Raw genomic sequence first — 25,443 nt, 5'->3', positions numbered from 1 at the left:
AATACACATATAATATGTTTAAAAAAGGAAAGCTTAAAAAAGAAGGCAGTTAGTAGGCTTCCCAGGTAGCTCAGTGGTGAAAAATCTGCTTGCCAATGTAGGAGACATAGGTTCAATCCCTGGTCCAGGAAGATCCCACAGGCTCCAGAGCAATTAAGCCTGTGTGCCACAACTACTGAGCCGGAGCTCTAGGGCCTGGGAACCACAACTACTGAACCGCACGTGCTTAGAGCCTGTGCTCAACAAGAGAAGGCATCACAGTGAAAGGCCCACACACTGCAACTAGAGAGCAGCCCCCACTCACAGCAACTAAAGAAGAGCCCATGCAACAAAGACCCAGCGCAGCCAAAAATATGCAATTAAAAAAAAAGGCAGCAGCAAAAACAATTAAAAATAAAACTTACATCCTCAATGACATTTGCTGTTACTGAAGAAACTGTACCTGTTAAAGCATAAATTCAAGATCTTACACCATAATCTATAAAATAGTATCATTAACTACAATTACTTATTTCATACAAGACAACTGAAAGGAAACTTAAAAGACAGATTCTATAATCAAGTATGGCAAAAGAGTGTATATGTCAAATATCTTCACATCGATTTTTACCTTGTAATACATCAGAGTTCACAATGGGCAGGGCATCATGAGTATCTGCCAATGACACTATATTGCTTATAACTGGAGTTGCATCTTTCTTTGGAGAAGGGAGATTCGTTGAAGTATCGTATACCACTGAAACATTTATTGATAAAAATGAAAAGATTTCTTATAAACCAGGCAGAATCAACCAATCAGAAAGCACTGTTTAATAACAACTATCTCAATGAATAACGTAAGTATCTAATAGCTTTAAGTATTGATGAATATTGGAGTACTTTTTATTAGGGCTTACGGATAGCCAGGTTCTTTAGGATAACATTAATACCAACATTAAACTGATAATTTACATTTTTCATATCTTTTACGTTTGCAGTTTCTTAGTCCTTTTGTATTATTTGCTTGGAGTTTCAAGTAAATCTGTACTGTGAAATTACCCATGAAGAACACAAAAAAGATTCCTATAGGATCTCCTAACGGTATCATTTCTAACCATTCCAGGATGCATCAACTTCAATATGAAGGAGCTAGGTTGGTATCTTAAGTATTGCAGAAATTTCTATAAGTCCACCTGCATGATGCATAAGCCCCAGGGGAATTATTCATTCCACTGTCTATGAAATTAACACTATTGGTCCCATATGAGACTCTTTGGTAGAATGCATAGTTGGCTCTGGATTATCTATCCCTTTCTATCAGTGAACATCAAAGTATTTTCAACTAGCTCTGCTTCATGTGAAAAATGTAACTCAGAGTCTTGTTTTTGTAAAGCAGGGCTAAGTAGAAGATTCTGTATTCTAATACAACAATCTTTACAAGTAAATATTAAATCTTGTGATGAAGTGGCCTTCCTTTCATGCAAAAACACTGGAAAATCTTTCTTTGAAACAAGTTTGAGATTTTTTTTCCCCCCTGCTTCTTCCCCACCCACCCAGGCCTCAACTCCAGCCACTACCTGTTTTAAGTCAGCTTAATTTGGCAATGAATTAAAGTTATAAATTAAGGGAAAGCAGTAATATTGTTCAACAGTTACTAAATCTCTGATAACTATTAAGCAAATAATACCTGTAGAAGATTCCATCTTAGCTTTACTATAAGCAGAGAAACAATTAATAGAGCAGAAAAGCTCTGTCTTCCCCAAGTCATTGGTAGTCTCAATCATTTCATCTGTGGGCTTTAATGATTTGCAAAGAACAGATGGAAGTGATTTGGCTGGTTTCTGTTAAGAGAGTAAAATAACATTCAGATTCCTGCTCTATGACATATACCCACTACCATTGCTTAATTGAAATATAATAACAACAAAGTCACATTTTTGCACTTTCTTAAAAACCAGAAAAAAGGCCCTTATAGGTTGAAATGACTAAAATGAAAGGAAACGGATTAATCTATTAGATAATTATTTGTATTATTTGTTAGGCATATTAATAGCAATAACAACACATATGCAAGCAATGAAGTGGTCATGAAAGATGTTCTTCATTCCAAGAAATCAAAACCAACTTCATAAATGAACACAAGTCTTAATAATTACAGATCCTTCCCCAATGCCAACTTGGGCATCAACCAAGGAAAGCCTTCCACTGGTGCTAAGGAGGAGTCAGAAAAAAGTGCCTAACACACATTACAAAATGCCGTGGGAATCACTGTTTTCTAGCGTAACTTCACGGTAAAAATTGCAAGCATATTCTAAGAAAGTTACATGCAAGCAGTGAGAGGTACAGAACATAGCGCCTTCTGTAAGCAGTTAAGTGTGCAAAGGAAAAGGATAGAAATTGAGAGGTTCACCACCTACTCTTTCTGGTGAAATGGTTAGTTAACACTAACAGTAATGAAATCAAACAGCTTTTAGGCATACAAAATGCAAAGACAAATACAAATAATAGATTTTCTGTGAAAGAATGTTGGCAAATGAACAATGTAACAAAAAAACAGTGTAATTTTGAAAATTACTATTTTTGTCCCTTATTGTATGAGTTTTCATATTTTGAGAAATGTAACAACTTACCAATATTTAATATTAACCAACAAATAGTGATATAATTAACATATTACTCATGTGGGAAAGCCAAGACTTAATCTAATTCCTGACTACAGTTCACTAACAGTATGGGTTTTCTCCAGTATCAAAATCATACAATACCTTAAATGGAGCATGGCATTGTGTCGGACATGCCTTTTAACTCATCTAGCCAAATCGGTTGTACCCTATCACACATGCTGAATAACTGAATACTCAAATACAGGTTCTTAAAATGGGAGGTCTATTTACTGACTGTGAGGGGTAAAGAAAGAAAAGAAGGAATGGCATTAACTGCTTTCAGACAAAGAGTTCTATGCCCTTTGTTCTCCCATTTCTGGTCCCAAGGTAGGATACTTTCATGGTGTGGGAATTCTGCCACAGAAAAGCTGTGGCTCCCAAATGACCTATTTGAATTGTGGCTTGTTGAGACTCCCATCTTCAATTGCTTGTTTTTAAGGAAGCACTTACAGGGATAGAGTTGTATTTCAAAACAGTATCTGAATATGCAAGACGTGTGACAGTCCACCTCATGAAAGGCACTCAGAACACTAACTGTGTTATCTCAAGCCAGTAGAGCAGGGCCAGCTTCTCTGCTCTCAGAGCCACACATCCAAGGCTCTCCTATCAGAAGTAGAGGATTATTTCTCATTGGTTTACTGCCTACTAGGATTCCTTCAGAAAAGCATGTGACATTCTTGAGTCATCTTTCAGCCTTGCTTTATGAGGTGTAAGAATTAAATATATGGAATTAAAAGTAAAAAACATTTTTGTGGTTGAGTCCTACTGACCAATAGGCTATTGTTATTGTTGCTATCTAGTTTATAAATAAGCTTCCTTCTGCTTGCCTTTTCTTCAAGGTAAGGTGATCACCCTGAGATTCTTCAGGAAAATCTCCATGCATCTTTTATAATGAATTATTGTGTAAAAAAGAACTATTCTTTCACCTCTTTCATTATCTTACCAACTAAAAATAAGTACAATGGTACTAAAATCTATACCCCCAGTTTCCTAAGGTGGAAACAGTCACAAGCCAACTAATGGGAGTCAACTGTCCCATTTCTCACTTGAGTCTTGTACAATCAAATTCAAAATGAAGTGATCTTTATTCATACCTGCTTATGTGCTGTAATACTCTTTGAACTATTAAAGTAATGAGACTGTCCTTCCATTTGAAGTATATGAAACATACTAGAGCTAGTGGAACAGTAAGCTCCACAATTCTCACAACAGTTCATGATGAGGTTGTTAGCGGAGTGAAATTTTGAAAAACAGGCATTACAGCAAAGACTATGACTCACACTCTGGTATTTCACTTCGTACTGAATCTAGGATTAAAAAAAAAAAGATCCAGTAAAAACTCTGATATTTAAGCAGAATATTCAGAATCCCTAAAGGTTGAGAAATATTGCAACTTACAGCAGTAGTCTTCTGACACACGCTGCACTTGGCTGGAACACTATTAGTACATATGGTAACAACTGGCTTTCTTTTTTCTTCATATGATGAAAGACAAGACTGACTGCAAAAAGTTTTGCTATTGGTAGTATCTTCCAGCTGAATACTGATCACATCCTTTAGATTTAAAATGTCTCTAAAAAATAAACAACAAGGGCACCATTAAACTTTACCACAATTATTTTTTCTCTTCATAACCTAAACCACTCCCTTAAATAACTCTCTCCTCTTGTTTCATATACCTGAAGAACTGTGAAACAGTAGAAACATAAACCTTGAAATAAGAAAATCCGAATTTGGTTTGATCCCTGGTTGGGGAACTAATAAGATCCCACATGCCACAGGGCAGGGCCAAAAAAAAAAAAAAGTCAAAATAGAATAAAAAAAAGGAGTAAGAACTAAATAAATTACAAAAAAACAAAAGCAAATGTGATTTAAAAATACTGCATAATGAAATGACAACATCTGGAAGTCTGCATACCTCAGGGAATCAGTATTTTCCAAATGATGATAATATGCAGAAAAAATCATTGGCGGGTAAAAGAACCATTCTAAGTACAAACAGACCACTAAATTTTCAGGTGACAGTACAAAAAATTCACTGATGCGGTTTCAGATTCCACATTACAACTAACATTTAACAAACTACCATTCAAGTAGTATCAAAAAAAATTTACAACTATCTCAAACGCTAAACACTCCTCTCTTTCAAATATTTATTTGTAAGGTCAGATTTTCTTTAGACTTCAACCAAAACAACATTTTGTAACAAACTGAATGCAGAAGCAGATATGAAAACCCAGCCAGACAGTAAAGCAGTTAGCAATACTAATAAAACAATGCTCACTAAAGTTTTTAAAAAGCTGTTTTCATAAAAAATACTTATATCAACATGCACTATTTATTGAGTTAATAACTAGTTAAAAATTCTTCAGTTTACATTTCTAACACAATATATATATAGCTAGATGTAATCTACATAAAATAAAGATCTTTGGGTCTTCAAAATTTGTTGCGTGTAAAGGGATCCAGAAACCAGAAAATCTGAGAACTGCTACTACAGGAAAAAACAAAATATCTGGCTACCTAGATCCTTCAGGATATCAATCTTTCAAGATAACAGTTTTCCAAATGAAATAATACTCCTGAAATCAACACTACTTTAATACCCCAATATTAACAAATTTTTAGGTACAAATCTTATGACGGGGTTATGTCCAGATAAACCCATTTTAAACTGAAAATATCATGAGTTGAAAATGTACATCTAACCTATAGAACATCATAGCTTAGCCTAGTCTACTTTAAATGTGTTTAGAACACTTACCTTAACAACCTACTGATGGGTAAAATCATCCTACAAAAAGTATTATAAAGTGATGAATATATCATATAACTTAATGAACATGGTACCAAACGTGAAAGAATGGCTGTAGGGGTACATAATGATTTTAAGTTTATGAGTTGTTTATCCTTGTGATCATGTGACTGATTGGGAGCTGGGGCCCACTGCCGCTGCCTCCCATTGTGAGAATATCATACTGCATATTATTGTACTAGCCCAGGGAAAGATCAAAATTCAAAATTTGAAGTTAGTTTCTATTTTGAAGTAAGTTTCTGCTGAATGTGTATTACTTTAGCACCACTGTAAAGTCAAAAAATCATCATGGAGAACCACTGGAAGTTGGGGACTATCTGTACTATAAGCTTTCTGCCTCCTTAAACAGCACCAAAATAATACGTCAGTTTTCATTATCCTAACACCAGTCATTTTACTGGTTTAAGCTGTAGCTCTAAATGCAGTATCTGAGTTGTGACAAAATTTTTTTCTAGGATTCACTGTGTTCCTAACAGTGTTTAGGATTTGGGAATACAAAGATGAATATAATCTAGTCCCTAATGTCCAGAGGTTCATAGTCTAACTGGAGCAATATCAATTCTTTAAGAACATTATTTTATGAAAAATGTTTTGGGAGTTACGGACACTAGGAAGACACAGACCATGGAACAATTATTTGGGTGGCAGGTGGGAGAGAGGAGAGGAAGGAGTGGTATGGGAACAGATCAAGGGTACAGATATCTGAGGAAGATTTTTCAGAGAGTAAGAGATTAACCAGAGGGGAAAGAAGGCAGAAGAAACCACACTGGCAGAAGCATGGAAGTCCACAATGCTGACTGGCTTTTTCTGCTAATGGCATACTAGACTGATGGCTTCTAATATACTACGGCCTTATTAAAAAAAAAATGGGAATTTCCTGGCAGTCCAGTGGTTAGGACTCTGTGATTTCACTGCCAAGGGTGACAGTTCAATCCTTGGTCAGGAAACTAAGATCCTTCAAGACATGTGGTTCAGTTCAGTTGCTCAGTCGTGTCCAACTCTTTGCGACCCCATGAACTGCAGCACGCCAGCCTCCCTGCCCATCACCAACTCCTGGAGTTTACCCAAACTCATGTCCATTGAGTTGGTGATGCCATCCAATCACCTTATCCTGCCCTCCCCTTCCCTCCTGCCCTCAATCTTTCCCAGCATCAGGGTCTTCTCAAATGAGTCAGCTCCTCGCATCAGGTGACTTAAGTACTGGAGTTTCAGCTTCAACATCAGTCCTCTCAATGAACACCTAGGACTTATCTCCTTTCAGTTCAGTTCAGTCACTCAGTCGTGTCCGACTCTTTGCGATCCCATGAATCACAGCACGCCAGGCCTCCCTGTCCATCAACAACTCTCGGAGTTCACTCAGACTCACATCCATCAAGTCAGTGATGCCATCCAGCCATCTCATCCTCTGTGGTCCCCTTCTCCTCCTGCCCACAATCCCTCCCAGCATCAGAGTCTTTCCAACGAGTCAACTCTTCGCATCAGGTGGCCAAAGTACTGGAGTTTCAGCTTTAGCATCATTCCTTCCAAAGAAATCCCAGGGCTGATCTCCTTCAGAATGGACTGGTTGGACGTCCTTGCAGTCCAAGGGACTCTCAAGAGTCTTCTTCAACACCACAGTTCAAAAGCATCAATTCTTCGGCACTCAGCCTTCTTCACAGTCCAACTCTCACATCCATACATGAGTACTGGAAAAACCATAGCTCTGACTAGATGGACCTTAGTCGGCAAAGTAATGTCTCTGCTTTTCAACATGCTATCTAGGTTGGTCATAACTTTTCTTCCAAGGAGTAAGCGTCCCTTAATTTCATGGCTGCAATCACCATCTGCAGTGATTTTGGAGCCCCCAAAAATAAAGTCTGACACTGTTTCTCCATCTATTTCCCATGAAGTGATGGGACCGGATGCCATGATCTTACTTTTCTGAAAGTTGAGCTTTAAGCCAACTTTTTCACTCTCCTCTTTCACTTTCATCAAGAGGCTTTTTAGTTCCTCTTTACTTTCTGCCATAAGGGTGCTGTCATCTGCATATCTGACATTATTGATATTTCTCCCGGCAATCTTGATTCCAGCTTGTGTGTCTTCCAGCCCAGAGTTTCTCATGATGTACTCTGCATATAAGTTAAATAAGCAGGGTGACAATATACAGCCTTGATGTATCCTTTTCCTATTTGGAACCAGTCTGTTGTTCCATGTCCAGTTCTAACTGTTGCTTCCTGACCTGCATGTAGGTTTTTCAAGAGGCAGGTCCGGTGGTCTGGTATTCCCATCTCTTTCAGAATTTTCCACAGTTTCTTGTGATCCTTAGGTATGGCCAAATAAATAAAGGGTCTTATCTTTCTAACATGATTTAAAATGTCATTTTCAAAGCTATCTTTCAATTGGCTCATGAAACAGAATAAAAACTACATTGACTCTAACACAACATTGTAAATCAACTGATCTTCAAAAAACAAAAGAAACCCTACACTGACTCAAAATAGATTTTAAATCACTGCTATTAAAAAAACCTCATTGGTAACTGGTAATCAGCTAAAAATTCTGAGAAGTACATATCAATATAAGATAATAATGAACACAGATGAATGCAGAATAAAAAGTTCTGAAAAAAGTACATGTTATTCTGAACAATGGATTGGCCTCTCCTAGCCTAAGCATCACTACCTTTCCACCAAACCTATTAAGTATTTTGTATCAAAACATTTTTACTCCAAATAAAGTTAAAACTTGTTTTTTTGTTCATAGTGGATTTCTTTGCCTTAAAGAACAACTTACACACTAAATCTTTCCTGCTTCAGCCTTTTCAATCTGCCTGGGAGCTCTGCTGAAGATGTGTAACGGATAAACTCCAAACACAGGAACATGATACCTTAACTTCTTAGGGCCTCAGTTTCCTCAAAACCAAAAGAAAATGTTTGAACAGGATGATCTCTAAAGTCCCTTCCAGTTTTATGATTCTGCAGAGAAAGAAAGCATGCTGAAGAGAATGCCATACAGCCCACAGCAAAAAAGAGAAAGAACAAAGTACAGCGTTAAAAGGTTTACAGAGCACAAGAGAAAACGTAGTAGAATTCTGGGGAGGAAGATGAAGCCAGGGCTAACTTCTGAAGCAGCAGCCAAATGAGGAGCTAAAGCAACCAATGTGAAGAGTTTGAGTTTGTTCAGAAAATACCACCCATAGTCAACATTTCCTGGGTTCTTATTACATGCCAGTATTGTTCTGACTGCTTAAATATATTACTGAATGATCATAATTCTTATGTACATTTAACAAGACAGATGGGAATACAAAGAAGTTCTCAATGTTGTTTGAACTTTGGCATGTATATGAATCACTTGGGGATAAACGCAGTTCTGATTAATAGGCCTGGGGAAACCTGAGACTCTACATTTCTAACAGGCTCCCAGATGATGTTGATAAAGCCACTCAGGGACCACATATAGTATCAAAATGTGAACTAAGGAAGCAAGATTCAGATCATGGCAATTTGATTCCAAAACAAGGTACTATTTGAAAGGCATTTAGTCATATTTGGTGGCAAAACTGGTGGCTCATATATTCTCTTGTTCTGAAACAAAGAACATTTAAAATGTTTACCACTAGCATTTAATGAGAAATAACAAACCAGATTTATAATACCATATGACTCTCAAAGCACTGAACCTTTATATCTCTCAGTGTAGAGTTCAAAATTCTGGATGTTATGAATCACTATTACTTCTTTTCTCCTTACCTAAATTGTCTCACATAAGTAAAAAAGTTAGCAAAAGAGACCCCAATAATAGTTCACAGAAACCTTAAGACTACATACATACACCTATGTTTACTGAAGGCCATTAAATTTTTTAAAGGAAAATTATGAAACAACTTCACTTGCCACTACAAGAGAAGCATTATAAAACTTTACTCCTTGGAAGGTCAAAAAGTAACTTATTATGATTAATTTTTTAGTAAGTTACTCTCTATACAGTTAAATGATAAAACAGAATGGGCACACAGTAACCCCAATTGTAGAGAATTTCCAATGTAAAGAAGAGGAAAATAAGTTTTGGAAGTCACATTATTTAAAGGTAAAGAGAAACACAATTCCTATCGTTTTAATTTCTGCAATTCTCTTAATAAACACACACACAAACACTACTTCTGAACAATCTATTACAGGAACCAAAAGCGGAAGCAACTTCTTTACCCTAAACCAAGGTGATTACTTCAGGAAAAAACAAAGAAAATTACAACCAACATTCTGATCAAGATCTATGTAGGGAAGTAAAAGAGGGCATAATTTAGAATTATATACTTTGAGCAGTTTGAACAAGTTCTCTTCGGAAGAGCTGGTGAACTGACAGATGAAATGTATTCAGTGATGCATGGTGTGGAGCAGAAAAGCTCAGTAGAACCTTTCCTCTGATAAGCAGTTTGTCCCTTTTGAAAAACTTTTTTACAACCAGAACAGGAAACCTGAACAGCTGTGGTTGAAATTGAAGGAAGCATCTTATTCATGCCAGATGATGCCAGAGAAAGCTGAATGCCTGTAGTGATCTGAGGAGCTATAAATACAAAACAGGAAGGAAAAAAAATTAGTATTTATATAAAATTAAGTATGTATTCTTTCACTATCTTTTAGAGGTTACTTCTTCTGGACTTGAAACCCAAAACAATCAATGCACTATTCAAGGGGATTCTAAAAATGTAGAATAAACTGGCCATCATATTCGTCAGAATAAATATGATTAACTTAAGTAATTCTAGTACTACCGTCTGAAAACGCAGAGTTGACTTTCAGGTCATTCTCCTGAGTTTTGGGCTGCTGGGCTTGACAGTACTCCTAAAAAAAAAAAGTTGAAAATAATGAAAACCATCAATCAATCAATAGAAAATTATATATTACACTGAAGTCTGTTCAGTGAATTGTATTATTGCATTGAACCATGGTATCTAAGTAAATATTCCCTTTCTGGTGACTTCTGGCTGGTAACACCCACTAATTATTACAGTATTTTCTACTGTACCTAGATACAACTTTATAAATTTTTGTTAACATAGTCCCTCAGCAGCTACTACAAAAAGAGGGTAGACATACTCAATAATGGTACTTATTTCCCCTTCTTGTTCTGATCACTAACAGCTAATTGTCTTCATAAGGACCTTAAACACAAAAATTCTTAGACTGGGCTGAATGAGTCTTACAAAGCAGGACTTTTTTCAGAGCATCAGGCAATCAACCTAAACTTGCTCTATGTCTTTGAATGTTCAAGAATTGAAGAAGTAACAGGTATTTCCTAGATGGACAATATTACTGCCCATTGTCATCCAACGGGAGTCATACCCTTTACTTGGTACTAATTTACTTTATGTTATTTCTAAACAGAATACTCGGAGAAGGCAATGGCACCCCACTCCAGTACTCTTGCCTGGAAAATCCCACGGATAGAGGAGGCTGGAAGGCTGCAGTCCATGGGGTCGCTGAGAGTCGGATATGACTGAGCGACTTCACTTTCACGCACTGGAGAGGGAAATGGCAACCCATTCGTGTTCTTGCCTGGAGAGTCCCAGGGACAGGGGAGCCTGGTGGGCTGCTGTCTATGGGGTTGCACAGAGTCGGACACGACTGAAGTGACTTAGCAGTAGCAAACAGAATACTAGAAGTAAATTTAAAATGAAATTGCTTTTCATTGTAAATTTCAACAGGTTCATGTACAGACAATCTAAGGAAATTTAGCCCTGGTTATAGCTTGATCTAATTTATCCTTTATAGGTTCTTTAGCATTTGATAAGTCTAAAAAAGTTTAAGGATAAAAATGAATCTAATTTGGATAAACAAAGAAAAATTCTAAGTACTTAAAATGTACTAAATAATTCTATTACTTAATAGAGATAGTAGCACAAAGCATATATAACTAGTTATTTATATTGTTTCAAGTTAAGAAAAATGAAAACAAATATGTGCTAACCTCAGACAGACCCATAATACCTTAAGCAATCTTTTTTTTATTAAACCCAATACCCACATCCAAACAGTCCATCTCTCTCATTCCTGCACATGCTTATTCTGGCACTTAACCACACATTCTCCGTTACTTGGTCAACTGCTTTGGGGAAGAAATTAAGATTTTCAACCAATAAACTAGCATCTGCATAACTAAAATTTTAATTAAATGCTACCCTGGAAAATAGAAAATAAGGTGAAATATTTACCTGAGTATTGTCGGGTTCTACCTTAACTTCATCTAGCCTCTTCACTTGCGTTGCCACTGCCTTGTCACATTCACCATTTGTTGGTGATTCTTTCATCTCAGTATCTGATGCAAAGAAATCCTCTAGTTCCAAACTAATGGGTTTTTTCCTTGGGAAACAGTTTCCTAAAATAAATTAGGAACTGATGAAGAGTCTGATTTTTAAAAGTTCCCTCAAATATAGTAATTTTCTGGAGGCACAAAAGGTTCTTTCACAGTACCCTTCCTTCATCCATTACTCTGCAATATAGCTTTGCTTTTTACACTTCTCCAGTAAATAAACTTCTATGCCTTCTTCTGGCATAAAGACTAGCCTTCTCTACTGCTATTCCCTCAAGCGCCCCTTCCCCTGATTATTGGTTCCTCTCATGCTCAGTCACTCAGTCATGTCCGACTTTTTGTGACCCCGTGGACTGCAGCCCACTAGGCTCCTCTGTCCATAGTATTTCCCAGGCAAGAATACTGGAGTGGGTTGCCATTTCCTCCTCCAGGGGATCTCCCCGACCTAGGGATCAAACCTGCGTCTCCCGGTTCCTTTCACAGAAGCATTTAAATACATTAAAAACAAACAAACAAAAATCCAATTTCTAAAGCTACTGCCTTCCCTCTAACCAACTCTTCTCTTGTCTTTGAAATTCTGTCCCTCCTTGACTCATAAGTCCAAGACCTATTTCTCCTCCAACCTCTTTGCCAGTCTTTTTCTCATTTACGTCATCTCCTTCTAAATATGTGTTCCTCTAAGCACAATTCCTCAGGACTCTTTTCACTTGCTCATGGGCACAATCTGGGATTCAAGTATCATCTATATGCTCTTTTCCCCCTATATACCTCAGCTCTAGCCCAGGTAACCAACTACCTATTAAATATCTCCACTTCAATGTTCCAGGCATTCCTCAAATTCAAGAGACTTAAAACTATATTCCTGGGCTTCCCTGGTGGATCAGTGGTTAAGAAATGTGCCTTGCAATGCAAGGGACACCAGTTTGATCCCTGGTCCAGGAAGATTCCACATGCTAAGGAGCAACTCAGTCTGCTGTGAGCCACAACTACTAAGCCCATGAGCAGCAACTACGGAAGCCTGCATGCTGCAACAGGAGCAGCCACCAAAATGAAATCAGAAGCCCTTGCACGCACAACAAAGAGTAGCGCCCCTTCTTCTCTACTGGAGAAAGCCTGCATGAAGCAATGAAGACCTACCGCAGCCAAAAAAAACCAAAAAACTTAATTCTCGTATTACCCCCATAAGCCTGCTTTATATATGTCGTCTTTCTTGGGAAATGGCTTTATGGTATATACCCAATTTTCCAGGCCAGAAATCTAGGTAGAGCCATAAATTCCTCCTCTCCCAAAGTCTCACAACTAATCACCAAATTGGATCAAATGATTGTCTTGAATCTATTTTCTCATTATACTTAATGCCTCCTCCACCTCCCATCAATTCCTTTTTGGTAAATAGTATTAAGAAGAAACAACAAGCCCAAGATGGACTTATTTGTGCTAAGTCCCATCAAGACTTAATACCTAACTGAACTGCAGTTTCAGACTCTCCAAACAGTGAAATTTTAAGCCAGTCAGTTAATTTCTTGGTCAGCACTAATGAGGTAATCTGCCCAAAACATTGTCTGAAATAGTCTACTCTCTTAGCTTCCTTATCCTACCTTCTTTCTGCCTATAAAACCTTCCATCTTGTACAGCTCCTTGAATATCCTGCTATTCACTAGACGGCATATCCTGCTATTCACTAGATGGCATATTGACAGATTTCTGAATGAAACTAATTAGATCTTCAAATTTATTGGGTTGAATTTTTTTTTAACAGTAGCTAATATCCAAAATCAAAATATAAAAGACTGTGTGCATTTAGCTTAAAAAAGAACTCCCATTTTATAACTTTTGAGGAGCCTTTTGATCGTGCAAAGCAGACAGATTAGAGTCCCTGGAGAAAGAGAACCACATATGGCTTTCTTGATGTAAGAGAACCATTTTGGCCTAAACCATTTGTGATCTAAGCCTGGCTTCAATGCTTGCCCTTCAGCAGGTCTTAGTAATTAATGATCTTGCTCATGGTGGTGGCAGCTGCTCAGTCATGTCTGACTCTCTGCAACTCCACGGACTGTGGCTTGCCAGGCTCCTCTGTCTGTGGAATTCTCTAGGGAAGAACACTGGAGTGGTACCCATTCCCTCCTTCAGGGTAGCTTCCCGACCCAGGGATTGAACCCAGGTCCCCAGATTCTTTACCGTTTGAGCCACCAGGGAAGTCCAAAATTAATGAGTTGAACTAGATAATCTAACACCAGTGCGTGTGTGCTAAGTCACTTCAGTTGTGTATTACTCTGTGACCCTATGGACTGTATCCTGGCAGGCTTCTCTGTCCATGGGATTTCCCAGGAAAGGATACTGGAGTGGGTTGCCATGCCCTTCTCCAGGGGATCTTCCCAACCCAAGGATCAAACCCACATCTCTCATGTCTCCTGCACTGGCAGGCGGGTTCTTTACCACAAGCGCCACGTGAGGCAATGCTGAAACAAGGGAGGAGCAGTCAAGAAAACAACACTGCCGCCGTGGGGTCAGGGTCCTGGTTCCTCAAGGGAATAATACCTTTGAGGTCCACAGGAACTAAGGCTCCCTTCCAGCTGGAGGGTGGGAAGATGATGTTGACCCTCCAGACTTCAATCAACTAAACCTTGGGCTCTGTCGACCTTTGTTCCAGTTCTATGCTGAATTCTTCTCTGTTCAAGCCCCTTCGTGAATATGCAAGTACCCTTAGTTTAAAGAAGAAGGAAATGGCAACCTACTTCGGTATTCTTGCCTGGAAAATTCCATGGATGGAGGCGGCTGGTAGGCTACAGTCCATGGGGTTGCAAAGAGTCGGTCATGACTGAGTGACTTCGCTTTCTTTCTTCCACTTTAGCTTAACACTTTCCCAGTTTTGCTGTTGGGGAGACAATGCTTTGGGTGAGCTCCCCAGTGTTCTCCTTACTTGCTGCGTGTATATGTGCTCAGTCTCATCCGATTCTTTGCTATCCCGTGGACTGTAGCCCGCTGGGCTTTTCTGTCCATGGGGTTTCCCAGGCAAGAATACTGGAGTGGGTTGCCATTTCCTTCTCCAGGGGATCTTCCCAACCCAGGGATCAAACTTCCATCTCCTGCCCTAGCAGGTAGATTCTTTACCACTGAGCCACCAGGGAAGTAAGTAATAACAAATATTTCCTTCTCCCAGTATTTGCCATGATTGTGTTTATTGGCTTGACAACCACGAAGACGTAAACCCAGTTCTCAGGCAACAATTGTTCAGTCCCAAGGCCTCTATTTTCAAGGACAGACTGATTCCTTGCATTCTCCTTGTTTCCTTGTATGCTAAGTAGCTTCAGTCATGTCCAACTCTTTGCCGCTCTATAGACTGTAGCCTGCCAGGCTCCCCTGTCCATGGGATTCTCCAGGCAAGAATACTGGAGTGGGTAGCCAGGCCCTCTGCCAGGGAATCTTCCTGACCCAGGCATCAAACCTGTGTCTCTCTCTTTTTGAACCTGCATCTCCTACATCTCCTGTGTTGGCAGGCGGTTCTTGGCCTATTTTTCATTTTTCTTGCAGCTGCCACCTCCAATTCTAACTCCTCTGGAACTCTTTCCCTTCCTAATCTTCACTGCAGAGAACAAGTCTCCTGGATTCCTTTTCTTATACCACCTCCATGACAAAACGAAACTCTTTGCTTTACAAATAATGATTATGGAGAGCAAGAGAAAAGTAAAACAGATAAGGTTAAGTCAAAGTTCCTCCTGGAATAATTCCAGGTCTATGGTTTTATACTGAGTTAGTATGTTGAAAATTCCCAAGTTCTGACACTGTCTTTTATTTTTGAGGTTGGAACCCAACCACCAACCTCACCCTGATCTTCAACTCAGCTTTTACTGTAATCTCCTATCTCTAGGCAGAAAATTAAATAAGGCCTCATGGTGAAGTGCAATAAAAACTCATACAGCCTCTGCTCAGTCCATTTGAGCATTATATACAATCAGTAGAGTAAAACTCGCTGGAAACTAACTACTAGATTGTAGATCCCCCTTCACTTGAAAGTAAATGTGCTATATTAACTTTAAAGATCAATTAAAAATAGAATATTGAGGGATTCCTTCAAACATGTCAGTCATTATACAGGCAAAGAATAGAAAGTACCTTGAAAATGTAACTAATCTAATATATTTGAGACAGAAGAAAATGGTACATAACACTTCTTTACCTACTACAAAAAACAAAAAGAGCAGAAGACATATGAACAACAAATTCATTACCTCCTTTCTCAATAAGATGAACAAAGGAGTAACAAGCCCTAGAGACCTCTTTTTAACACATCCCATCCATCTTCCCAAACTGGAGCTAAACCACATATACACTGGAGACTATTAGTAGTCACAGAATAAATGTGGAACATCTTCTTGCTAGTTAATTAAACAAATTTTAATTTAAACCAAAGAGGGATAGATTATGAAGCAGAAAACTCACATTATTTTTAAAAGAAAACATGAGTATCAGAAAGAGAGTAAACAGGACTTCCCTGATGGTGTAACAGATAAGAATCCGCCTGCCAATGCAGGGGACATGGGTTCAATTCCTGGTATGGGAAGATCCCACATGCCAAGGAGCAATGGGGCACATGAGCTGCAGCTACTGTGCCTGTGTGCTGCAAAAGGAGAAGCCACTGCAAGAGAAGGCTGCGCACCACAACAAAAGAGCAGACCCCACTCACCACAACCAGAGAAACTCTGGGTGAAGCAACCAAACTCAGTGATGCCCAAAGTTAAAAATAAATAAATAAAATTACATTAAAAAAAATCCCATTTGATATGATGGCAACCCCTTCACAAAACTCTAAGAAATAAATTTAACCAAGGAAGTGAAAGACCTATACACTGAAAACTACATAACATTGATAAAAGAAACAAAATATGATTCAAAGAAATGGAAGGATATCTCATGACCTTAGATTTGAAGAATACTGTTACACTGTCCATACTACCTAAAGCAAACTAAAAATTTAATGTAATTCTTATGAAAATACCCATGACAATTTTCACAGAACTAGAACAAATAATCTTAAAATTTATACAGAACCATAAACACAAAGAACAACGTTGGAATCGTAATACTTCCAGACTTTGGACTACATTACAAAGCTACAGAGATCAAAACAGCATGGTACTGGCACAAAAAACATACACATAGCTCAGTGGAACAGAATAACCCCACTCACATATGGTCAACTAATCTATGACAAAGGAGGTGGGAAAACACAGTGGAGAAAGACAGTCTTTTCAGCGAGTGGTGTTAGGAAAGCTAGACGGCTATATGTTAATAAGTGAAATTAGAACACTCCCTCACTCCATGTACAAAAGTAAACTCAAAATGGTTTAAAGACCCAATTATAAGATGCCATAAAACTCCTAGAAGGGAACACAAGCAAAACATCTTGGACATAAATCATAGCAATATTTTCTTAGATCAGTCTCCCAAGGCCAAAAAAAGGCAAAAATAAACAAATGAGACCTTATCAAATTAAAGAATTTTTGAACAGCAGAGGGAATAATCAATAAAACAAAAACCAACATACAGAATGACAGCAAATATTTGCAAATGATGGCTTAATTTCCAAAATATACAAACAGCTCATACAATTCACTATCAAAAAACACCAAATAACCCAATTAAAAAATGGGCAGAACACAGCCATTTCTCTGAAGAAGTCATACAGATGGACAATCAGGTCAAGTCAGTCACTTAGTTGTGTCCGACTCTTTGCGACCCCATGAATTGCAGCACGCCAGGCCTCCCTGTCCATCACCAACTCTCGGAGTTCACTCAAACTCACGTCCGTTGAGTCAGCAATGCCATCCAGCCATCTCATCCTCTGTCATCCCCTTCTCCTCCTGCCCTCAATCACTCCCAGCATCAGAGTCTTTTCCAATGAGTCAACTCTTCACATGAAGTGGCCAAGGTACTGAAGTTTTGGCTTTAGCATCATTTCTTCCAAAGAACACCCAGGACTGATCTCCTTTAAAATGGACTGATTGGATCTCCTTGCACTCCAAGGGACTCTCAAGAGTCTTCTCCAACACCACAGTTTAAAAGCATCAATTCTTCAGCGCTCAGCTTTCTTCACAGTCCCACTCTCACAACCATACATGAATACTGGAAAAACCATAGCCTTGACTAGACGGACCTTTGTTGGCAAAATAGTGTCTCTGCTTTTTAATATGCTATTTAGGTTGGTCGTAATTTTCCTTCCAAGGAGTAAGGGTCTTTTAATTTCATGGCTGCAATCATCATCCGCAGTGATTTTGGAGCCCTCCAAAATAAACTCTGACACTGCTTCCAGTATTTCCCCACCTATTTCCCATGAAGTGATGGGATCAGATGCCATGATCTTTGTTTTCTAAATGTTGAGCTTTAAGCCAACTTTTTCACTCTCCTCTTTCACTTTCATCAAGTAGCTTTTTAGTTTTTCTTCACTTTCTGCCATAAGGGTGCCGTCATCTGCATATCTGACGTTATTGATATTTCTCCTGGCAATCTTGACCAGCTTGTGCTTCTTCCAGCCCAGCGTTTCTCATGATGTACTCTGCATATAAGTTAAATAGGTAGGATGACAATATACAGCCTTGACATACTCCTTTTCCTATTTGGAGCCAGTCTGTTGTTCCATGTCCAGTTCTAACTGTTGCTTCCTGACCTGCATATAGGTTTCTCAAGAGGCAGGTCAGGTGGTCTGTAGGCACATGAAAAGATGCTTAATGTTAATTCAGTTAATGCTTAATGTTAATTCAGTTCAGTTCGGTCGCTCAGTCGTGTCTGACTCTTTGCGATCCCATTAATCGCAGCATGCCAGGCCTCCCTGTCCATCATCAATTCCCGGAGTTTATCCAAACTCACGTCCATTGAGTCGGTGATGCCATCCAGCCATCTCATCCTCGGTCGTCCCCTTCTCCTCCTGCCCCCGATCCCTCCCAGCATCAGAGTCCTTTCCAATAAGTCAACTTTTCACGAGGTGGCCAAAGTACTGGAGTTTCAGCTTTAGCATCATTCCTTCCAAAAAACACCCAGGACTGATCTCCTTTAGGATGGACTGGTTGGATCTCCTTGCAGTTCAAGGGACTCTCAAGAGTCTTCTCCAACATCACAGCTCAAAAGCATCAATTCTTTGGCGTTCAACCTTTTTCAGAGTCCAACTCTCACATCCATACATGACCACTGGAAAACCTATAGCCTTGACTAGGTGGACCTTTGTTGGCAAAGTAATATCTCTGCTTTTTAATATGCTATCTAGGTTGGTCATAACTTTCCTTCCAAGGAGTAAGTGTCTTTTAATTTCATGGCTGCAATCACCATCTGTGATTTTGGAGCCCCCCAAAATAAAGTCTGACACTGTTTCCACTGTTTCCCCATCTATTTCCCATGAAGTGATGGGACCAGATGCCATGATCTTCATTTTCTGAATGTTGAGCTTTAAGCCGACTTTTTCACTCTGCTCTTTCACTTTCATCAAGAGGCTTTTTAGATCTTCTTCACTTTCTGCCATAAGGGTGGTGTCATCTGCATATCTGAGGTTATTGATATTTCTCCCAGCTATCTTGATTCCAGCTTGTGCTTCTTCCAGCCCAGCGTTTCTCATGATGTACTCTGCATAGAAGTTAAATAAGCAGGGTGACAACATACAGCCTTGACGTACTCTTTTTCCTATTTGGAACCAGTCTGTTGTTCCATATCCAGTTCTAACTGTTACTTCCTGACCTGCATACAGATTTCTCAAGAGGCAGGTCAGGTGGTCTGGTATTCCCATCTTTCAGAATTTTCCACAGTTTCTTGTGATCCACACAGTCAAAGGCTTTGGCATAGTCAATAAAGCAGAAATAGGTGTTTTTCTGGAACTCTCTTGTTTTTTCCATGATCCAGCGGATGTTGGCAATTTGATCTCTGGTTCCTGTGCCTTTTCTAAAACCAGCTTGAACATCTGGAAGTTCATGGTTCACGTATTGTTGAAGTCTGGCTTGGAGAATTTTGAGCATTACTTTACTAGTGTGTGAGATGAGTGCAACTGTGCGGCAGTTTGAGCATTCTTTGGCATTGCCTTTCTTTGGGATTGGAATGAAAACTGACCTTTTCCAGTCCTGTGGCCTCGGCTGAGTTTTCCAAATTTGCTGGCATATTGAGTGCAGCACTTTCACAGCATCATCTTTCAGGATTTGAAATAGCTCGATGAAGACCTACAAGACCTTTTAGAATTAACACCCAAAAAAGATGTCCTTTTCATTATAGGGGACTGGAATGCAAAAGTAGGAAGTCAAGAAACACCTGGGGTAACAGGCAAATTTGGCCTTGGAATACGGAATGAAGCAGGACAAAGGCTAATAGAGTTTTGCCAAGAGAACGCACTGGTCATAGCAAACACCCTCTTCCAACAACACAAAGGAAAACTCTACACAAGGACATCACCAGATGGTCAACACTGATTATATTCTTTGCAGCCAAAGATGGAGAAGCTCTATAAATCAGCAAAAACAAGACCAGGAGCTGACTGTGGCTCAGATCATGAACTTCTTACTGCCAAATTCAGACTTAAATTGAAGAAAGTGGGGGAAACCACCACACCACTCATGTATGACCTAAATCAAATCCCTGATGATTATACAGTAGAAGTGAGAAATAGATTTAAGAGACTAGATCTGATAGATAAGAGTGCCTGATGAACTATGGACAGAGGTTCGTGACATTGTACAGGAGACAGGGATCAAGACCATCCCCATGGAAAAGAAATGCAAAAAAGCAAAATGGCTGTCTGGGGAGGCCTTGCTAATAGCTGTGAAAAGAAGAGAAGTGAAACACAAAGGAGAAAAGGAAAGACATAAGCATCTGACTGCTGAGTTCCAGAGAATAACAAGAGATAAGAAAGCCTTCTTCAGCGATCAATGCAAAGAAACAGAGGAAAACAACAGAATAGGAAAGACTAGAGATCTCTTCCAGAAAATTAGAGATACTAAGGGAACATTTCATGCAAAGATGGAGTCAATAAAGGACAGAAATGGTATGGACCTAACAGAAGCAGAAGATATTAAGAGGTGGCAAGAACGCACAGAAGAACTGTACAAAAAAGATCTTCATGACCAAGATAATCACGATGGTGTGATCTAGTTAGACAAAGACAAATATATTACTTAAAGTGGAATCTAAGAAATAATACAAATAGTCTAGACACAAAACAGAAAGAAACTCACAGACACAGAAAATAAGCTTAACAGGTTCCTAAAAGGGAAAGCGGGGAAGGAGGGATACATTAAGAGGATAAGATTAACAAATACAAACCGCTATACATAAAACAGACTTCCCTGGTGGCTAGAATAGTAAATAATCTGCCTGCAGTGCAGGAGACCTGGGTTTGATTCATGGGCTGGGAAGATCCCCTGGAAAAGGAAATGGCAATCCACTCCAGTATTCTTGCCTGGAGAATCCCATGAACAGAGGAGCCTGGCAGGTTACAGTCCATGGGGTTACAAAGAGCTGGACACAACTGAGTGACTAACACTTTCTTTCATACATAAAACAAGGATTTACTTTATATATAGCACAGTAATAATACATACAGCCAATATAATAATCTATAATGGAAAATATATAAGTTATGGAAATATATGGAGAAGGAAATGGCAACCCACTCTAGTGTTCTTGCCTGGAGAATCCCAGGGATGGGGATCCTAGTGGGCTGGAGTCTCTGGGGTCGCACAGAGTCGGACACAACTGAAGCGACTTAGTAGCAGCAGCAGCATGGAAATATACATGTGTGTGTATATATATATATTATAAATATATAACTGAGTCACTCTGGTATACACCTGAAATTAACCAATACTGTGTCAACTTCAATGAAACAAACAAAAACCCATGAGACTGCAAAGAATTTGCAAGCTATTAGAAGTTACTTCCAGATAGATAAACAGACCTCCTGAGGGAATGTATACACTTCCCTCCTGCAAATGACAATACTGCATATATAAAACCTGTTGATTAAAAATTGAACAATTGTCAGTCTAAAAGAGAGGATTTTATTTGAGCCAACCTGAGGATTATAAAGCGCAAAGACTTTCAGAAAGTGCCGAGGACTGTTTCATCTGTTAGGAGATGAAGGGACTATCACATTCATTTTCAAGACAAAGGATCATATGTCAAAATAACACACTGAATACAGTATTGTAAAGTAAAATAAAGTAAAAATGAAAATTAAAAAAAATAAAAGCTGTCTTTACGTTTGTTTAAAAAAAAATAACACACTGATAATTTACATAAAGGTCATCAAAGATACAAAGTCTAGATAAGCATGTAGAAAGTGAGCAGGAAGTCACCATGACTCCTCACTGAGCTTGGAAAGAATCCATTGCTAGAGGGAGGAAAAATAATTGGCATAATAATACTATTGGCCATTATATATATTGGCATTATAATAATAAATGCCAGAAGGCATTCCCATTTTGGGGGAGGTCTGGTTAATGTATAATGCAGATGAACACTACACACTAAAGGGGGAGAGAGGAGGCCCAAAGGGACACAGAAGATAATTCTATGCTTAAATTTTTTTCTTTCCTTAAGATATAAACTTCATAAAACCTGATGCTTCAAACTGAGTCACTTTAATCTTTTCATTCCTCCCCACTATACTTCTGCTCTTACTCTTCTCCTTGCAAAGTCATTTTTGCCTATTCAAATTCCACTCAGCTTCTAAACCCACTCAGCTCTGCTACTGCTGCTGCTAAGTCGATTCAGTCATGTCCAACTCTGTGCGACCCCACAGACGGCAGCCCACCAGGCTCCGCCACCCCTGGGATTCCCCAGGCAAGAACACTGGAGTGGGTTGCCATTTCCTTCTCCAGTGCATAAAAGAGAAAAGTGAAAGTGAAGTTGCTCAGTTGTGTCTGACTCCTAGCGCCCCCACGGACTGCAGCCTACCAGGCTCCTCCGTCCATGGGATTTGTCAGGTAAGAGTACTGGAGTGGGTTGCCATTATCGGAGAGAACTAAAAATAAGATATGCCTAGACAAGATAAATCGAGGCCTATCAGAATAGCTTCTAGCATGCTAAAACCCAGCCACTGGCAATAATTATAAAATTAAGACTACCCCTGAGGACACTTTCCAGGATAAAGCAGTCTTATCTCTTAGGAACTGTGACCTTTACTTCTAGGTTTGCATCCCACCCACCCTCCCCCTGCCCGGGGAATCTCAACTGAAAGTCTACATGTTTACCAAGTCCCCTCTACCTTAGCTGGGCTTAAATTTCAACTGCCCCTAACTTTGCGAAGCTACTATAATCTATTTTAAGGTGTTTATCCTCCCAACTGCTGTTTTCTGCTAGGTTTTTTTGAGTCTTGCTTTGTAGATGCGCAGTTCAGGAGTTAGCTAAAAAGTGCAAAGTGAAAGTGTTAGTTGCTCAGTCCTGTCCAACTCTTTGCGACCCCATGCTCTGTCCATGGAATTCTCCAGGCAAGAGTAGTGGAGTGGGTAGCCATTCGTTTCTCCAGGGGATCTTCCTGACTCAGGGACTGAACCCATGTCTCCGGCACTGCAGGCAGATTCTTTACCATCTGAGCTACCAGGGAAGCCCAAAGAGTGGAGGAGGGGAATATTTGTCTGCAAATTTGGGGGGCTTATGTCTCAGAGGTTCTTTCCTCCAAGATTGTACCACTTGAGTTTCAACTACTTAGGCAACCCAAAATTCCTGTCTTCTTAACTCACTATGCTATAAGAAGATATTGTTGGAGATAAAATGCAAGAGTGCTAGAGGAAGGAAATAAGGTTAGAAGAGCAGATGGGAGTCATATCAGGAAAGTACTTTGAATATAAAAACCTTGCACTTAAAGCTTCTGGGGTTCAGCAACCATTTCATTCATAGTTCTTTTCTTAAGTAAAGATTTACTTAAAAAAAAACCAAAAACCTAATAAAATCCTAAGAGACACTCAGCTGTGTTACACATCAAATGTTAGGTATTTTGGAGACCTCCCAAAGCATTAATTTGCTAAATTACAGAGACCCATAGAAAATAACTTTTCCATCCAGGTGAACACAGTTGATATTATCACTAGTAAGGAAGATTACAGCTTTGGACCTATCCTTTTTGGGTTCTGAACAGTATATGTCCACTTACAGAAAATCCTAGAAGTAAATTCACTATTTAGCAAAGGAATCTACTCCTCTGAGTAGTACTCTTGATTTAAGACTAAGATTTTAGATGGGCAAAGTGGTGAGTCCTGATCCCATCAGGACTAACTGTAATATAACTCGTGTTATATATTTTGGGGGCGTCTTGTCATATATTTGTGATGAGAAATACAAGCTATCGTCAGATGTTATTAATGATTCAACCCTTCGAGAACTCTCCACTTAGCTACTTTTGAGCTTTCGGTTCAGTTTAATTGAAAAGTATCAGGCTGAAACCTGAGAAAGTTCAAAACGTAACCATCCATGAAACCAAGTTACTTTCAATCTTGTACACTAGAGCAAAATACTGAAATAAAATGATGAAGACTGCACCTTCATCTAATTCCAATTTCAAATCCGAATTAATGACGAAATTCTTATAATTTGAAAATCTCTCTTAGCAAACATCCCGTGTACAATTCTATTTGCAAAAGGAGTGTCAAGATTTTTTAAGTTTAAAAAAATAAACTGCCTTAACGAGGCAGAGCCACAGGTGTGATCTAATGAAATGTTTCAGAAACGGAGGCCGCAGAGAGACATCCAAGGCTGAGAAGCAGTTACGGCGCCGGGGTAGAAGGCGGAGAGAAACGCGGAAAGTGGGGGCTGAGACGCCCCGACTCTGAGGACAAAGTTAAAGACGACGACAAACACTAGCGGGGGGACTGACCCTGAATTCTCGACGCCCACCGGGCGGCATCCACAGGCAAGGCTGGGCTCCTAGAACTCCGGCTCTGCAAAACACTTCGCCCTCCCTCTGACTGGTGAAACTCTCCGCTCGCCTCTGGTAAAGCACAGGAATAAAGATCGACGCCACAACCGCTTAAGCAGACTTACTAACTTCTTTCAGGAACGCCCGCCGCGCGATGTTTCTAAAAGCAGTTTCGACGCAAAACGGTCGCGTAGGCCCCCGCCCCTTTCCCGTCGTGCGCTGCGGCCGAGCTTGCGCAGTGCATCCGGCCAGGCTCACCCCCTTGAAAAGGCGACCTTGGGATTGGAAAGTGGGTGGGAGTGGGAGCGGCAGGCGGGGCGTTTAGGTTCCGTGAGTTTGAGTGATGGCTCTATAGGCAATTTGTGTAAATCCCAGTGTCTTCGTCCTAGACATCTGCTTGCAATGCAGGAGACCCCGGTTCGATTCTTGGGTCGGGAAGATCCCCTGGCGAAGGGAAAGGATACCAACTCCAGTATTCTGGCCTAGAGAATTCCATGGTCGCAAAGAGTCGGACGCGACTTTCACTTTCGTCCTAGAAGCGGGGAAAATTTTAGTGTTTGCATCGTAAACCTGTGAAGATTAGCAAGGCAGTGGTACTTAGTAAAAATACCAGGTACAGAGTAAATTCCCGGTAAAAGGAATTAGCCCCAGAAGTAAGAGAAGGTGTTCAGGTTTCTCCCGTTTTGAGGAGCCAATACTATGTTAGCATTAAAATAATCTCAAAACGGTGTGGCAAAAATCATGGCTATTTTAAATGCTACTTAAAAAATTAAATTTCAACACTAAAATAGAATCAAACATTTGTGCTATTC

At 39.5% G+C, this 25,443-nt stretch overlaps 1 protein-coding gene across 30 annotated transcripts in view; it reads right to left on the bottom strand.

Annotated features, from left to right (window-relative positions):
• Nucleotides 1-24,862, bottom strand: part of ZMYM1 (zinc finger MYM-type containing 1) — a 28,018-nt gene extending 3,156 nt beyond the window's left edge. The window contains exons 1-11 of one of the 30 annotated variants that reach the window (XM_069585922.1): nucleotides 24,590-24,819; nucleotides 14,484-14,620; nucleotides 11,651-11,814; nucleotides 10,867-11,094; nucleotides 10,211-10,280; nucleotides 9,753-10,002; nucleotides 4,041-4,215; nucleotides 3,737-3,949; nucleotides 1,667-1,820; nucleotides 611-736; nucleotides 405-442 (exon numbers count right to left, since the gene is read on the bottom strand). In XM_069585922.1, coding sequence (XP_069442023.1) covers nucleotides 405-442; nucleotides 611-736; nucleotides 1,667-1,820; nucleotides 3,737-3,949; nucleotides 4,041-4,215; nucleotides 9,753-10,002; nucleotides 10,211-10,280; nucleotides 10,867-10,911 — 1,071 coding nt within the window. In that variant the 5' untranslated portion in view covers nucleotides 10,912-11,094; nucleotides 11,651-11,814; nucleotides 14,484-14,620; nucleotides 24,590-24,819. Of the gene's footprint in view, nucleotides 1-404; nucleotides 443-610; nucleotides 737-1,666; nucleotides 1,821-3,736; nucleotides 3,950-4,040; nucleotides 4,216-5,406; nucleotides 6,617-8,229; nucleotides 8,410-9,752; nucleotides 10,003-10,210; nucleotides 10,281-10,866; nucleotides 11,095-11,650; nucleotides 11,815-14,483; nucleotides 14,621-24,589 lie in introns of those variants that run through there. The other 29 variants (XM_069585937.1, XM_069585890.1, XM_069585930.1 and 26 more) reach the window with 29 other exon arrangements.
• Between the last annotated feature and the right edge of the window lie 581 nt (nucleotides 24,863-25,443).

The sequence above is a fragment of the Ovis canadensis genome, chromosome 1, assembly GCF_042477335.2.
Source record: "Ovis canadensis isolate MfBH-ARS-UI-01 breed Bighorn chromosome 1, ARS-UI_OviCan_v2, whole genome shotgun sequence".
Lineage (NCBI taxonomy): Eukaryota > Metazoa > Chordata > Mammalia > Artiodactyla > Bovidae > Ovis > Ovis canadensis.
The sequence above is the reverse complement of the archived record's forward strand: the minus strand, read 5'-3'. Positions and strand labels throughout refer to the sequence as shown.